Source organism: Tasmannia lanceolata, unplaced genomic scaffold (assembly GCF_043159265.1).
Source record: "Tasmannia lanceolata isolate RefF3 unplaced genomic scaffold, GAP_Taslan_0.1 ptg000037l, whole genome shotgun sequence".
Classification (NCBI taxonomy): Eukaryota; Viridiplantae; Streptophyta; class Magnoliopsida; order Canellales; family Winteraceae; genus Tasmannia; species Tasmannia lanceolata.
Genome location: NW_027518714.1, coordinates 30,377,950 through 30,395,903, shown reverse-complemented (window position 1 = coordinate 30,395,903; position 17,954 = coordinate 30,377,950). Strand labels below are relative to the sequence as shown.

At 37.9% G+C, this 17,954-nt stretch overlaps 1 protein-coding gene across 1 annotated transcript; it reads right to left on the bottom strand.

Moving 5' to 3' along the window:
• Positions 1–5,277: 5,277 nt before the first annotated feature.
• On the bottom strand, positions 5,278–16,281 carry LOC143861384 (uncharacterized). The gene is made up of 4 exons (XM_077372307.1): positions 15,029–16,281; positions 13,355–13,492; positions 12,548–12,742; positions 5,278–5,446 (listed from the first exon to the last, which is right to left on the bottom strand). The coding sequence occupies exons 1-4, from the start codon at positions 16,279–16,281 to the stop codon at positions 5,278–5,280; spliced, it is 1,755 nt and encodes a 584-aa protein (XP_077228422.1).
• Between the last annotated feature and the right edge of the window lie 1,673 nt (positions 16,282–17,954).

The following is a 17,954-nucleotide window of genomic DNA, read 5'->3' as shown; positions in this document are numbered from 1 at the left end:
TCATACTCATCTCAAACTCTTTTTGCATGGATTGTGCGAATTCTTCACACATCTTATCATTGGTAGCACCAAATATTGTATCATCTACATAGACTTGAACAATAAGCATATCTTTTCCTTTTCTTTTAATGAACAAGGTTTTGTCAACCGTGCCCATTTGAAAGCTACTCTCTAATAGGAAGGAGCTAAGCCTCTCATACCAAGCTCTAGGAGCTTGCTTTAGACCATACAAGGCTTTGTCCAACCTATATACGTGATTAGGGTATTTGAAATCCTCAAAACCGGGAGGTTGTTCAACATAAACTTCCTCCATAATATACCCATTTAGGAATGCACTCTTCACATCCATTTGATACAACTTAAAGTTTTTATGGGATGCAAATGCAAGTAGCATCCTTATGGCTTCCAATCTAGCAACCGGAGCAAAGGTCTCATCATAATCGATACCTTCCTCTTGGTTGTAACCTTGGGCTACCAATCTAGCTTTATTCCTTTGAATATCTCCATGCTCATCGAGTTTGTTTCTAAACACCCATTTAGTCCCAATAACCGGGTGATCACTAGGCCTAGGAACTAACCTCCATACTTGGTTTCTCTCAAATTGGTTTAGTTCCTCATTCATAGCAATCATCCAAAATTCATCCTTTTCAGCTTCTTTTATGGACTTGGGTTCTATTTGGGAGATAAAGGCCATGTTGGCACAAACATTCTTATAGTGAGATCTTGTCTTAACTCCTTGTGAGGTTTCACCTATGATTTGAGTAGAGGGGTGACTAGACATGATTCTACTATGTTTAGGAAGACTTTCTACTTCAAGTTCTTCTATAGGTTGACCTTCTAAATTAAGATTTTCTAAGGGTTGGACAATGGACTCTACTTGACTAAGAGGCTCTAGAAGATTGACACCATCATCATCTTCATTAATGACATTAGGAGGTTCAAATGACTCGTCAAATTTGACATGCACGGATTCTTCCACAATTTGAGTTCTTTTGTTATAGACTTTATAAGCTTTACTATGGGTTGAATAGCCTAAGAAGATGCCTTCATCGGATTTTGAATCAAACTTATGCAAGGTGTCTTTCATGTTTACTATAAAACATTTACAACCAAAAACTTTGAAATAGCTAACTTTGGGGGGTGTTCCACTCCATAGTTCATAAGGTGTTTTGTTAAGGTGAGGTCTAATGAGCACTCTATTTAAATTATAGCAAGCCGAGTGAACGGCTTCCGCCCAAAAGTTTCTTGGAACATTGTGCTCATTTAACATGGTTCTAGCCATTTCAATAATAGATCTATTTTTCCTTTCAACTACCCCATTTTGTTGGGGAGTTCTTGGAGCCGAGAAATTGTGCTTGATTCTATTTTTATTGCAAAAGGTATCAAACTCAAAGTTCTCAAACTCGGTTCCATGATCACTTCTAATTTCATTTATGAAAACCCCTTGTTCATTTTGAATTCGCTTGCACAAGTTGACAAATTTCTTGAAGGTTTCATCTTTACTAGTTAAAAATAACACCCAAGTGAATCTAGAGTAGTCATCAACAATCACATATACATATCTACTTCCTCCTCTACTACTAGTCTTCATGGGACCAAATAGGTCCATGTGAAGGAGTTGGAGTGGACAAGAGGTAGATAATACACTTATGTGTTTAAAAGAGTTTTTAGCATATTTTCCATGAATGCAAGCACTACAAACTTTATCTCTAATGTATTTGAGTTTAGGTAACTCTCTCACAAGATTCTTAGAAGATAATCTTGAAATTAAATCCATATGAGCATGACCAAGTCTCTTATGCCATAACCAAGGGTTATCATCCATGGCGGAGAGACATTGGATGTTTTGATTTTCAAGGTCTTCTAATGCTAATGAATACATATTGCCATCTCTATATGCAACAAATTCAACTTCATTATTCTTGGAATTCAAAATTTTACATCTATCTTTTTCAAAAAGAACTTTGTGACCAAGATCACATAGTTGACTAATGCTTATCAAATTAAATGAAAGACCGTCAACGAGCAAAACATGTTCAACCTTAATGTCCTTAATTTTAATGGTACCTTCACCGAGGATTTTGCTTCTTCTATCATCCCCAAAGGTGACATTTCCTTGATGACTCATGGTGACAAAGGCGAACTTGCTTACATCTCCCGTCATGTGCCTTGAGCAACCGCTATCCAAAAACCACTTGTCCTTTGAGGGTTTTTCTTTCAAGCACACCTACAAGAATCAAAGCTCATGTTGAAGTTTTAGGTACCCACTTTTTCTTGGGTCCTTCAAGGTTAGCAACATCATAAAGCTCATTCTTTTTAACCCACATAAATTTTGTTGCTTTTGATTTCTTAACATTGCATGCAAACCTTAAGTGTCCTATTCTACCACAATAGTGACAAGTGGGAATAAAGGCACTAATGTTAGCATGGATGTAGGAAAAATTTCCTATAGCTTTATTTTTGAATGAGGCTTTTCCTTTAGAAAAGGGTTGGTAACCAAGACCATTTTTTTCTAGAGAGACAAGCTTATTTTCAAGAATTTCATCTAGTTTATTTTTGCCACATGAGAATTTTTTAAATGTTAAATCAAGTTCTTTGCATTTCAAAATAAGTTTCTCATTTTCTTCTTTTAAGCTTTTGTTTTCAAAGATTAATTTGTCTACTTCTTCATTCAAAGCTTTGTTTTCCAAAAACAATTTTTCACTTGTATTGGTTTGCAAATCGAATTCCTTTTTCCTGAACCCAAAATCCCTAGTGACATTTTGTAAGGACTTTTTCATTGTTTTGTTTTTGGCGAGTTGTAAATCCAAATTTTCATGAAGTTTTTCACAAGCAAAAATTAGTTCATCATTAGAGAATTCATGAGATATATCATCAACATCATTTACCTCGGATAAGGAGATGTCTTGTGTTACATCGGCGAGTCCCATGAAGCAAAAGTCATCTTCATCCTTTCCGTTTGATTCATTTCCGGATGAAGCACTCCCTTCATCCCAAGCCGCCGCACACAAGGCCTTTTTGCCATGTCTTCTATTCTTCCTATCCTTGTCATTGTTGTTGATGAGTGGGCAATTTGGCCGAATATGACAAACCTTGTTGCACTTATAGCATCTCATCTCCTCTTTGTTTGAAGGCCTATTTCTTCCTTGGCTAGAGTTGCCTCCTTTCTTGAATTTTAGAAATTTCTTGAATCTCTTGGTGAAGAGAGCAAGATCATCTTGTGTGTCTTCTTCACTCTCTTCCTCTTCACTCTCAACTCTTGCTTTGAAAGCTATTCCTTTCCTTTTTGTATCTTCCTTTTGTTTGTTTAAGGTTTCTCTTCCTTTTATAACCATTTCAAAAGTTATTAAGGAACCTATTAAGTCTTCTAAGCCCATTTTTGATACGTCTTTTGCTTCTTCAATGGCGGTGACCTTGGGATCCCAATCTTTAGGTAAAGACCTAAGTATTTTGGTAACTAAGTCCTTGCTAGACAATTGTTTACCTAAGGATCTTAACCCATTTGTTATGTTTGTGAACCTAGTATGCATTTCGGCAATGGTTTCATTTGGGTCCATCATGAATAGCTCATACTCTCTAAAGAGAAGATTCATCTTGGACTCTTTCACTTGATTTGTCCCTTCATGAGCTATCTCTAGCATATCCCAAATCTTCTTAGCGGTTTCAAGAGTAGAAACTCGATTGAACTCCTCGGGAGATAAGGCACAAATCAAGGCATTCATTGCTTTTGCATTGATAGTGGATTCTCTTCTTTCATTTTCATCCCATAGTTCCATATCAATATTAGGTTCATTATATCCATTTTGGATGCTTCTCCAAACATCAAAATCCAAAGATTTTAAAAACACTCTCATTCTAGCTTTCCAATATGGATAGTTTGAGCCATTGAAGAAGGGAGGTCTAGTGGTGGATTGCCCCTCATTGCTATGAGAAAAGGTTGCCATTTGAATCTTTCCCTTGTAGGTTTTCAAAGAGAATTCCTATGTAAGAGCCTATGCTCTGATACCAAGTGAAATTCCACTTAGCAACCCAAGAGGGGGTGAATTGGGTTTCTTTTCAAATTTTACGAATTTTGAAAACTTAGATTGCACTAGTTTTAGATTGAATAGGAAATCAAAAATAGTATTCAAAGCAATAGTGAAAACTTACCACACAAGAAGAGATGAAGAGGCAAAGAAGCTTTGACACAAGGATTTTTATAGTGGTTCGGTCTTATCTCAAGACCTACTCCACTCTTCTCAAGTTACTCTCCTTGAGGATTCCACTATCTTCTCTAAGGAACTTAAATACGGCGTTCCTTCCGCCTTGTACAAATTGAGCTCTACGCTCCAAGGGTCTTCTACGGCGCCCTTTGTGCCAAATACAAAGAAGATGAAATGAAAAAGCTTGCTTGCCTCTAGATAGGCTAATTTAAGGTAAAGCTCACTCACTCTCACAAGAACAAGATGAACAAATGAAAGTCCTAAGGTCTCTCAAGAATAATCTAAGGTAAATGGCACAAGAGAGAGATTAAGAGTGAAGATCTTCAAGAGAGGGAGAATAAATAGCTTTTAGTGCTCTTGAAATATTTGTAAAATCCTTAGGTGAAAAGCCCAAGAGTTCCTAGGTTCATATATATAGGGAGGGCAAGGAAAACACAAAATTTTGCTCCCCAACGGTCGTCTCGGACTCCGGGCTCGGAGCTCCGAGCGGCTATTATTTTTGAACCTGGAACCATTCTCGGAGCTCCGAGAATTTTGCTCGGAGTTCCGAGCTCGGAGCTCCGAGAATATTCTCGGAGTTCCGAGAAGCCTACGAACAGCAGAGTTTCCTTATATTTTTGCTGTTTTTGTTTGGGCTTTTGGAACTTTGATTTTTCAAGTGAAAAGGAATGTCATGAGGGTCCAACAATGTTAGGACACCACTATGATCATTCACAAACCCATTAAGTTCAAATTTGTTTGATTTTAGATCTCTTTTGTGCCATGGACCTAGATTAAACATAAGGACCATTTACATTCTAAATTTACTTGATCTTCGATCTTGTTGGCACCTTGTAGAGGCTTTGACATGTCTTCACTCAACTCCATCGATGCTTGAGCCAAGCTTGAACTTTTAAGATGATTTGCCATTCTTGTGCTTGAGTTCACCCTTGTCATGCACTCTAGAGGATGGTACACTGTGAACATCATAACTTTGCCAATGGAAATCATTAGTGTAAAAAGCCTTTCTTTTATAACAAATTTAGTTTGTTAATCATCAAAACAATTCAATAGGAGTACTTGTTGAACCCTTGGGCTAACAGATTTCATCCCTAATCATCTTCTCCAGCGATCTCTCACCGGATTCCGGTTGATCCTCCCATTTTCCTTTAATTTTCCCATCTTTTCTCTTTCTCTGATCATGCTCCCCATCTCCGGCAATCTTCCCAGCTCGACCGACAACCACTATTTCCCCGATGGTGCCGCTATTCCATTTCCAGGAGGAGTTGAGAGAATCAAAGAGAAAGAGTAGATCAAGGAAGGAAAGAGAGATCTGAGAAGAGAAAAACCGATTTCCTCTCTCCGATCATCTTCTCCGATCGTCCATCTTCTCCGGTCAGAAGGTACCTCCGCTGCAAATACCTTTGAATCTGGCCCTTAGTAGGTCAGATTTGATCTTCTCCAGTGAAAGCTACTGCAAATCCGGTGGCTCTCTGCTATTTGGTTCAATTGCTTTGAAAATTGTGAGGGAAAGTTCATCGATTCTGAAAAGAAGGTAAGAATTACTGAGATCTTATTGGATTTCATTATTTTCTTGATCTGAGGATATCTTTTTCTATCAATGTTGTGTGGTTATGAGGGATGCTCAGATCTATAGTTGCCTTTGTGTGTTTGACGATATCTGGATATCGTTTCTATTGGATCTAGGGTTATTATTCTATGTTCTAGGCTCATTTTTTTTTAGATGATTATTTGAGAGTGTATCATCATATATTGCTTGAGATTAGTTATATTTCCTTGACAATCTGTGATAATTTCTCTTTAATGGTCGCAAAATGAGGTATGGTTATAGTTCTCTCTGGTGTTTGGGTAATCATTTCATGGGCCAAAAATTGTAATTCTCTTGAGTGCTGATTTAAGACTAGAAAGTTCATGTTCAATGTTGTGGTGCCCATAAGAATTTCATGATTTCGTGCCTCCTGCCTTTGTTGTTTTGCAAAAGAGAATTAGACGAGACTTGTTTTTCTTGTGTAAGTGTTTCTTCCAGTTGATTGAGGGTTGTTATCGAAGCGAAGTAGTATGAATGGAAATTGGTGTACTCTGCACAAATTCATTCTTACTTTTCCCTGACATGAGTATATTCCAATCCTCACTTGATTGAAGCGATCAAATGTGATCGTTATTGTTACATTTACTTGTCTTTGGTTAATGAATTGCATGTCGCACTTGGAAGATTAGGGTTATTCCTAAGGTTTCAAGGATCTTGAACCTGCTTGTGAAATTGTCTTTGTGAATTAAAGTGTTGCAATCTTGTTGTTTTTACTACTTGATAGTCCTTGGCTGCTGTCCATTGCTGGAACATTATTGGATTTTGAGGAATTGCAGTGTTCGAAGTTGTTGAATTTGCTATATTGGAATTTCTCAAGGCATGGATTTGAAATTTCGTGCGAAGCACTAGTGGTGGATATTGTGCTTTGCTAATTGTGCTGAGCCAATAGAATTTTTCCCAAGAGTGCCAACCCATAGTTAAACATTGGACGCTTGTCATTTCAATTCAGTGTCGGAGCATGCCATTGGAAGGGGGCAGTTTGTGCAGAGCAGCAGCTGAATAGTTGAGTCCCAATCTTACAGGAGCAATTCCCATACTAGGCGCCTTTAGCTACTTGAATCTAATTGAACCATTTGACCTTGCTTTTTATAGTGTTTTTTTAGTTGGGAGTTTCTCCTTAGTGTTGTCGCCGTTCGTCTTTGTTAGAGACTAGCATAGTCTCATTGGAGCTTTCCTTATTTGTGATCTTAGATCATTTTCCCTCGTCTTTGGCATTAGTTTACCTGGTTTAGGGGTTTCCCCTATTAGCTCTAGGGTTCGGCCCTAAGTTTTGCTTTGTATATTCCCTTAGGTCTTTGACCAAAAGGGTGAAAACTCTTTGTATTTTCAAAAACATTGGAAACAGTTTTAAATCCAAAAACATTGAATATTTCAAAACTCAAAAAAACATTAGAAATTTAAAACATCAAAAACATTTGAAAAACCTTAAAAAAGCTTAAAGTGTTGAGTGTTTTAGAAGTAGTAATTAGGAGAGTTCGTTTCGAACTACGTTGGCTTGATCCTCTTCCGAGGTACGTAGTGCAGCTTGGGATTTATATCCCAAGTCCAGCCAAACTTTTGTAAATGGCCTTTTTTAAAAATCTTTTAAATAAGCAACTTTTAAAACCTTGTTTTCAAAAGATCTTCATCTAGAGTTAGGAGTTTCTCCTAGATAGAGAGTTTCAGAGTTAGGAGTTTCTTTTGATAGGTTGTTTGTTTGTTTGTTTGTTGTGTGCTTGCTTTTGAGTTAGGGGTCTGTCCTAGAGTTATAGGAGCGCCTCCGTCCGGTCAGTCGGCGATCCACATCGCCGAGTGATGACTAGAGTAGGATACGCTAGTTCACTCTTGGTTTTCTTTAGAAAATACAGCCTAGTTACACATAGGTTGTAGGAATCACCTGCATTAGCTTAGGGCTAATCTGCATTTAGTTAGGGCATATAGGGTGTCCTAAAATCCACAATTCACTGGAATTTAAATAATCATACAAGAAATTTTAATAATTGGTCCGGTCTTTTAGATCGAGTCTAGGATAGAGGTCTAGGTGTCTTAGGCATCTTAGCTTAGAATAGGCGCGAAGAACTACGTTGCCTTGATTCTCGTGGAGGCAGGGATACGCAGGCTTCTTTGGATGAATACCAGACCATCTGAGGACTCGGGCTAATCATTTAGAGTCTTAGGATTTGTTGTGTAGTTATTGTATTTCTTTTGATGTGTTTTCTTACTTTCTTGCACTGATCCTATACCTTTAGCTATAGGATGCATGTGTTTGCACATCAGAACTTAGGCACCCATTAGGCATGTCACTCATAACCTAGCTATGCTTAGGTGACACATCTTTCATTTTATTTTATGTGTGTTTATTATTTGTATTCTCAGGAAATGCATGCTTAGGTAAACGACTCCTGAGGATTGTTCCCATTTCACATGATTTTTACCCAAACTTCTTTGGAGTTAATGAAAATGGCATAAGAGACCAAGTGCTTGCACTCGGACGAATTGGGGGTGCTCTCAGACCTTCTCCATTCGTAACCAGGCACGAACCCATATATATTTCTGGTTATCCATTGCACAGAGGATTTGATTTTAGGGTTCCATGGCATATCCATGGATGGCGACTCTGAGTTTATTTTAGGTATGTCTCGGTTTCGAACCTTGGTTCCGAATCAAGACATATCTCTTTCTTTTTATCGCCACTCGTGCTATGCTATGAGGGTGGCATCCATTTTTAGAGTTCCTTGGTAGAGCTCTCCTTCACACGTGGATGATCCAGAGGGTGTTAGGGACCCGTTCCCTCACTCGTCCTCGGATCGGGGTCCACAGTATGTAAGTCTCTAAACTAGTTAGTGAGCTAGCTTGAACGTCTCTTCTATTGTATTTTCTCCATAGAAGTCCGGCAAACATCTGTAATGAAGTTTTTATGTTGAATTTTGAATGAAAATTTGCCTGGAGAATTTCCCTTGAACCTTGAAGGGTTCATCCTTGAAACTTAGAAGAGTTTCATTCATTCCTTGAAGAGTAGGATCTTTCCCCTATCATTTGCACCCTTGAAGAGTTTGAACTATGAATCTAGAAGAATTGATGTTACCTACATTTCTTTGCAACCATGAAGAGTAGCCATTGAAGTTGTTATCTTACCTATAATTTTATCTTTTTATGACAGCCCATACTTTTGAGTACTTTATAGTATTTTTCTAAGAAAACTATCTTCATCAAAGTTTTAGATCTGTGAACACTTGAAATTTTAGCTTGGGATCAGGTCATTCCGACCTATATCTAAGGAGATACGCTCATTTTACTGAACTTCCACAAATCTGTTTTCCTATATCTGAGTTATTGAGCAATTGAGTGTGTGTTTATCACACTCCTGATCCTTAGTCTAGGAAGCCTAGGATAAGTTTGCATCATTTTGGTATCAGAGCTTTGGGAGAGAGGACAATGCCTCCAAGACAAGCCAGACGTCGAGGTGGTAGAACATTCCTGATTGAAATATTAAATAACCGCAAGTGCACGGATCGTGTAAATACGGGTCGAACTCAAGGAAGAGAAATCTAGTTGTCAATCCTATTCTTTTACCGATTAGAATACTAGCTATGATATAATGTTGCCTGGAATAGACTCAGGATTTCCGTGGACTTAGACCTCGGAGCCAACACTATATATAAGCGTGCATTCTATTCAATCTAAGAATCAAATTCAACTACGATCTTGATTTGGAAATCTTAATTTAGGCAAAGTGTACCAAATTTTAATGATCTCTATTAACTACTTATCTAATCTAATTAGAAAACTAAAATTCTAAAAGGCCTAAGTTAATTGAAAAATTGCGAAAGTAATTTGGAATAGTGTAAAAACCTTAATTCAATATAAAAGATTACTTAGGGTTAGAATCCACCATGGGTTTGGATTAAATTGATTAATTAAAACAACTCTTGAATTGGGTTGAAAATTCGATTAACTAGTCAATAAGGAATAAGATCAAAGGGATGTCATTCCTTATAAGTAATTAATCAAATCCACTCTCCAATTTACATTGATTATATAGAACTTTATATTTGTTAATCAACAATCATTCATACGAAAGGGGAAAGCCAATGGCATGAATGATTGGGATTTTCCAAACACAAAATCCTACACAATTTTTCAATTGAGTAGATTGATTTAATTGTAAATATTTCTCATTCCCCATGGTTTCAACTAAACCCTAAGTAAATAGGATTTAGTTACTCATGAAGAAGGGAAGAAAAATAAAAATAAACGAGATAGATGGGAGAAGAATTGCCATATAGAACTTGAAAGAAAATTAAACAAAAACTAATTACTTCTTCACTAACTTGAATTGAAACAAAATTCTATCAAATTGAACTTAAAATAAATAACAAAAATTAAATAGAACTTAGTCTTTTTCTCCTCCAACTTTGGTTGAATCTTCCTCCTTCAAGCTTCAATGTCACCTTGAGTTTGAATGGTGAATGATGATGCCTTGGATTGAGAGTTGAAAAGAAAAAGAAAAAGAAAGAACAAGAAAACCTAAGGGAGAAAGCTTGAGAGTAGTGGAGAGAAAAAAGAAAAGAATAGAGAGTCTGTAGAGAGTGCCTTTTTTTTTAATATATAGAGAAAATCTCCTTATATTTTCAACACCCAAGAAAAGACACAAACTTGGCAATTTTCTTGTATTTTTGGCAACCCCCACCTATCCTTGGCAATTTATCAACTTTCACCATTTGTTGATAATTGCACAAACTTATTATTCTTTTCTCATGATTTTACCAACTTGGCACCCTTTTTTGGTAATATTTTTCTCTCCTTTTTTACTTTTCAACGTGAGAACATGAGTGGAGATTTTGGCAACACTTGCTTTTCTTCAATTTGGGTCCCACCATAGAATTATCCCATCCGTCCAGTTGGTGGGCCCTTCTTTCATTCGGTCAACATTGAATCTTCAGAATTTTCAATTGTAGCTGCAAATTGATATTGACACCACCCTGTTTCTGATTCATGTTTTCCAAGCTTTGCTTTTTCCCTTGAAACTCCATCTTTTAAGCTATATTTTCCGTGAAAATTTAGAAAACAACCTGAAACACCAAAAACAAGAAAAATATCTTAGTAGTACCGCTTCAATTATTAAATATGCATGCTTTAGTACCACAAATTCACACATAAATGTGCTCATCAGATTCCCCCATACTTGAGCTTTGCTTGTCCTCAAGCAAACAAGAAGAAAATAAAGAAAAAAATAGGAACAAAATAAAATCCTAACTCACTTTCGCAGGAATCACGATTGCACTTAGCACGTGCAACAAGCCTTTAAACCACTAGGTTACCCTAGTGGACGAGTTGTGTCTCGTGAGTGTTTGCAGTGAATATACACACAAAATTCTAAAAATAAACTTTTCTTTTCAAATCCCACTATAGAGTAAAGCCAAAAATTTCTAATCCTGCTGCTTTGATAAATTACTCAAAATAGAAGAACAAGAATACCCATATACTTAAACTTTGCATCCTATCCCAAGTTGGAAAAATTAGAAAAATATTTTAATCAAGGAATCCTCTTTTGAATTTGTCCTACTTTGCTTCCTTAAACTTGCCTCTAATGTAATCGTACCATAAAAGAAATTTGAGTCGGAAACATCGTAGAAAACTTACAAATTTATATGGTCCACCATTCTTTCAATTTTTCCCATAGTTTCTAAGAATAGAACTCATTTTTTTTTTTGTAATCCTCTACTGCTTTTGGCGTGAATGACATGCAGGGCATGCACCAGACACCCAGGCTACTAAGTAGTGTCCGACTAATCTTTGATTTGCATATATCATAGACATTGATGCATATGAGTTCAAGTTTTACCTTTGATTATGTGCAATGCTTTGATTTATTAAGCTTTCTAATTAACCCATGTATGTAGTTTTCAGTCAGTTGCTCTCAAGCCAGTTGGCTTTAAGGAACTAGGCATAAAAACCCTTCAGACTTAATAGCTCAAGTCAAAAAGGCTACAAATCAAAACTATAATCAAGAAGCAAACTTTCTAAAAATCATTCTTTTTTTTTTTTTCAACCTTTCTTTCCTTTTTATCCATACCATATAAAAAGCAAGTTTCTATTTCTATTTCTTATTCAAATCCTTTTAAAAGAAAGATTCCAAAAGCAAACAAAACTAAGAAAGGAAAGCATTCTTTCTAATTTTTCAAATTCCAAAATTAAAATATCCACTAACTTTCTTTCTTAAAATAGGAAAACAACTTTCTTTTTAAAAATACCAAGTTCTTTCTAATTTGAAAAATTACCAAAAACAAAAGGAAAAGAAAATTTCTAACTTTAACTATAGAAAAGATTAGAAAAGAAAGTTTCCAAAAGCTACTCCCCCATACTTGATTTATGCATTGTCCTCAAGGCATTAAAAATAGAAACAAAAATATGAGGACTAAAAATAGAAAGGAGGGTACGTACCGTATTTTCTTAAGTAGAATTGGAATAGGAAGGTTCATGGAGATCCATGACTTCTTCCATATTCGGCTGTGACAACTCAATGAACGGCTTTAAACGTTGACCATTAACTTTAAAAATCTCACCATTGCTGGGATTTAGAACCTCTACCGCACCATGGGAGAAAACTTTGTTAACCACATATGGTCCATCCCAACGGGATCTTAACTTACCTGGAAAGATATGCAATCTTGAATTGTAGAGGAGCACTTTTTCGCCCTCTTGAAACGATTTTCTCAAAATATGTTTGTCATGAAAAGCTTTTGTCTTCTCTTTATAGATCTTTGCATTCTCGTACGCTTCATTGCGCAACTCCTCCAATTCAGAAAGTTGTAATCGCCTTTGAACACCTGCAGAAGACAAATCAAAGTTTAGTTTCTTAATAGCCCAAAAAGCTTTATGTTCCAATTCAACCGGGAGGTGACAAGCTTTGCCATACACAAGGCGGTAAGGAGACTGACCAAGATCAGTCTTGAATGCCGTCCTATGAGCCCACAAGGCATCCACTAATCTAATGGACCAATCTTTGCGGTTTGGATTTACTGTCTTCTCCAAAATTTGCTTAATTTGCCTATTTGAAACCTCCACTTGGCCACTCGTTTGTGGGTGATAAGGTGTAGACAATTTATGAGTAATACCATATTTCTTCACAAGAGCTTCAAAAGGTCTATTACAAAAGTGTTTACCCCTATCACTAATGATCGCACGAGGAGTACCAAAGCGCGAGAGGATGTTTTCTTTCAAAAACTTGACCACCACCTTGTGGTCATTGGATTTGCAAGCAATGGCTTCAATCCATTTTGAAACATAATCTACTCCTAACAAAATATACAAGTTGCCAAAAGAATTGGGAAACGGACCCATAAAATCAATACCCCACACATCGAAGATTTCTACCACTAAGATCGGGTTGAGGGGCATCATATTTCGCTTAGTAACTCTTCCTAAGGATTGACATGACCTACAAGCTTTACAAAAATCAAAAGAATCCCTAAAAAGACTAGGCCAATAGAAACCACATTGTAAAACTTTGTGCGCAGTTTTCTTTGCACTAAAGTGGCCACCACAGGCTTGATCATGGCAAAAAGATAGAATCGATTGGTGCTCATGATCGGACACACATCGTCGGACAATTTGATCCGAACAAGTTTTGAACAAATAGGGATCATCCCAAAAGAAATACTTTACCTGTGAGTGAAACCGGTATTTGTCTTGGTTGGACCAATGATCCGGTGTAGCACCTGTAACCAAGTAATTCACAATATCTGCATACCATGGCTCACTAGAAATAGCAAATAATTGCTCATCAGGGAAGTTTTCATTAATTGGACCTTCGTCATTCTTTGCATTAGGAAGTCTAGACAAGTGATCGGCAACCAAGTTTTCCGTACCCTTTTTATCTCTAATCTCCAAATCAAACTCCTGAAGAAGTAAAACCCACCGAATGAGGCGAGCTTTAGCATCCTTCTTTCCAACGAGATACTTGATTGCCGAATGGTCGGTATAAATTATCACATGCGATCCAATCAAGTAGGACCTAAATTTTTCTAATGCAAACACAACCGCTAGAAATTCTTTTTCCGTAGTGGTGTAGTTGAGTTGTGCATCATTGAGAGTCCTACTTGCATAATAGATGACATGCGGTAATTTATTGAATCTTTGGCCCAAAACGGCTCCTATGGCAAAGTCAGAAGCATCACACATAATTTCAAACGGTTCGGCCCAATTTGGTGCTTGAATGATGGGAGCCGTAGTTAACTCATTTTTTAAACACTCAAACGAATCGAAGCACTCTTTGGAAAACTCAAATTTTTGATCTTTTGCTAACAAGTTGGTTAGAGGCCTAGCATTTTTAGAAAAATCTTTTATAAAACGCCGGTAAAAGCCCGCATGGCCTAAAAATGATCGAATATCCTTCACACTTTTGGGCGGTGGAAGATGGACAATGAGATCCACCTTGGCTCTATCAACCTTAATTCCCTCTTTAGAAATCACATGTCCTAGAACGATGCCCTCTTTTACCATAAAGTGACACTTTTCCCAATTGAGGACAAGGTTCTTTTCTCTACTCCTTTCTAAGACCAATTTTAAGTGATGTAAACATTCAGCATAGGTGGAGCCATGAATAGAAAAATCATCCATAAAAACCTCCAAAAAGGTCTCCACCATGTCAGAAAAGATACTCATCATGCATCTTTGGAAAGTTGCCGGTGCATTGCATAACCCAAAAGGCATGCGTCTATAAGCAAATGTTCCAAAGGGGCATGTGAATGTCGTTTTCTCTTGATCTTCAGGAGCTATGGGAATTTGGTTATAACCGGAATATCCATCAAGAAAGCAATAATACTCACGACCCGCTAACCTTTCTAACATTTGATCAATAAAAGGCAAAGGAAAGTGATCCTTCCAAGTAGCGGCATTAAGCTTTCGGTAGTCAATACAAACCCGCCACCCCGTTTGAATACGAGTAGGAATGAGTTCATTGGTGGCGGATTGTATAACTGTGACTCCCGACTTTTTAGGCACTACTTGAACGGGACTCACCCATTGGCTATCCGATATGGGATATATGATCCCGTTATCTAACCATTTTAAAATTTCTTTTTGGATGGCTTCCTTCATCACAGGATTAGCCCTTCTTTGAGGTTCCCTTGAAGGTTTGGAACCCTCAATGAGGTTGATGTGGTGTTGCACAATCGAAGGGCTAATTCCTTTGATGTCGGCCATTGTCCACCCTATGGCTTCCTTGTTATCTTTTAGCAATTTAATGAGTTCCTCCTCTTGAGTGGAGGTTAGATCCGCAGCAATTATTACAGGCAAAGTACAATTATCACCAAGAAAAGCATAACGTAAAGAAGAAGGGAGTGGCTTCAAGTCTAGCTGTGGGGCCTCTTCAATGGAAGGCTTTGGAAGCGATGTGGCTAATGGTCCCACGGGCTCTACGTCTTGAATAGCAAAAGCTTTGGAAAAGAAATCATATCCTTCATCATCTCCTAGTGCATCCAAGCATTCTTGAAAACCTGCATCAAAATTGATGTCAAAATTAGTCATAACATCTTCAGGAAAGGCATGCAACATATTAATATCTTCATGAAAATTGGGTTGCTTACCTAAGCGAAACACATTGAAATCTACTGAAGTATTACCAAAGGAGAGTTTCATTAGGCCATTTCTACAGTTAATGAGAGCATTGCTAGTAGCAAGGAAAGGCCTCCCAAGAATGATAGGGATTTGATCCTTGATATTAGCAACAGGTTCCGTATCTAACACGATAAAATCGACGGGAAAAAGAAAATCTCCTACTTTAATTAAAACATCCTCAACCATCCCTTTAGGTGTCTTTATGGATCTATCCGCCAATTGGAGAGTGACGGTGGTTGGTTTGAGGTCTCCTAGTCCTAATTGCATATATACAGAGAATGGCAAGAGGTTCACACTAGCACCCAAATCTAAAAGAGCATGCTCAATTTTAGTGTTACCAATAGTGCAAGAAATAGTGGGACATCCCGGGTCCTTATACTTAGCCACCATCTGTTGAGATAAAATGGAACTTATATTTGCGGCCAAGAAAGCCTTCTTGGGCACATTAGTTGTGCGCTTTTGTGTGCACAAATCTTTCAACACTTTGGCATAAGTAGGGACTTGGGAAATCGCATCTAATAAAGGAATGTTAATTTGCACTTGCTTAAACACATTTAATATTTTATCCATGGCATCCACCTTTTTATTATTAGCAAGTCTCCTTGGAAAAGGAGCTTTAGGCACATACTCCTTTTCAGGTGGAGAAACTGCCTGCTCTTCACTTACCTGTTTGGGTTCCACAATCGACCCTGTTGGAGGGGAGTCTTTTCTTACCTCTTTGGATGTATCTTGTGGATCTATAGAAGGTTCAGATCTGACCTCCTCATTGTGGTAATCTTTACCACTCCTTAAAGCATATACGACATTACATTCATTGGAGGGCTCTTGCAGCGGCAGAATTGGTTGAATGACATTCAACTGATTTTGCGGTACCTGTTGATTCACATTCATATTCACGTTCCTTGGATTAGGAATGGGTTGACTTGGCATCTTCCCCTTTTCCCTTTCATGCAAAGCCATGGCAAGTTGGGAGATTTGCTTCTCCATATTGTGTTGGCTTGTCATGAAAGTGCTAGTGAGAAGTTCTATGCTCTTTTCTAAGGAAGCTATGCGTGCCGACTCCCCTTGTTTTTGAAAACCCGGTGGTTGCTGATTTGAAACATTATTTAAAATTGGGTTTTGAAAAGGTGGAGGTGTGGTTAGGGGTGGGCGAACATGCATAGAAGGGAAGGTGGGCCTAGGTTGGACAAATTGGCCTTGACCTTGGAAATTTGATGGCCCTCCTTGATAATTCCCTTGATTCCAAGAAAAGTTAGGATGATTCCTCCATCCCGGATTATAAGTGCTACTATATGGATTATTTAAAAACATAGCACTTGCATTTTCATTAGAATTACCAAATTTAGCAAGAGTTGGGCACTCTTCCATGACATGGTCTGTGGCTTGACACCAATTGCACATAGGAACACTTTGTTCAATTTGATGGACCTGTGAAGGTCCTTTGACAACTATTGCTTCTAGCCTTTTGATTAGGCTATCAAGATGGGCCTCTTTTGCCACGGCACCCTCTATTAGAAATCCCTTACTTGAAGTGGCTCTCTCACCGTCTTGAGTGGATTCCCACTCTCTTGTTTTTTCTGCCAAATCAAGTAAGAAGTTCCATGCAGCGGCCTCATCCGTGAAAGATGTAAAACCGTTAGGACACATGGATTCAAGAAGTTGCTTTGTTTGGTAATCTATGCCCTCATAAACAATTTGGCATAAGTGCCACAAATCAATTCCATGGTGAGGACACTCTTGGAGTAGGTCTTTCAACCTCTCCATAAACTTAGAAAATGACTCTAATGGCTTTTGTTTGAATTGTAAAATATCGTTCCTAAGCTTATTAGTTTTATGTAATGGAAAAAACTTTTTTAGGAAAGCGACGGCGAACTCCTCCCAAGTGGTGATGGAGTTCGTTGGTAAGCCATAGAGCCACTTTTTGGCTCCATCCTTGAGTGAAAACGTAATAAACCGCAACTTTACCGCATCATCGGTAAGTTGTTGCAACTTAATCAAAGCACATACATCTTCAAACTCACGCAAAAATAAATAAGCATCCTCCGAAGGGAGGCCATGAAAACGAGGAAGCAAAGAAATAAATTACGATTTTAGCTCAAAATTATTGCCCTGTGCAACCGGCAATCTAATGCAAGAAGGTTGCGCGGTTCGGGCCGGATAGAAGCGATCCCGCAAACTCTTGGGCGGCTCTTGTTCTTCCGCCATGACTACTTGATTTGGATTTGGTGCGATGTCTTCCGCCGTCTCTAACCGGTTTGCTCTTTCTAGTCGATTGGCCGAGTTCCGCACCCAACCTTCACTCATAAACACAGGAAAACCAAGTAAGAGAGATGGATAGCCAAGAAACCAAAAAAAATATAACTAAACTAAAAAACAACTACTAATCTAACACTTCGAATAATTAAGATTCTAATGCAACTCTCTTCCCCGGCAGCGGCGCCAAAAACTTGATTGAAATATTAAATAACCGCAAGTGCACGGATCGTGTAAATACGGGTCGAACTCAAGGAAGAGAAATCTAGTTGTCAATCCTATTCTTTTACCGATTAGAATACTAGCTATGA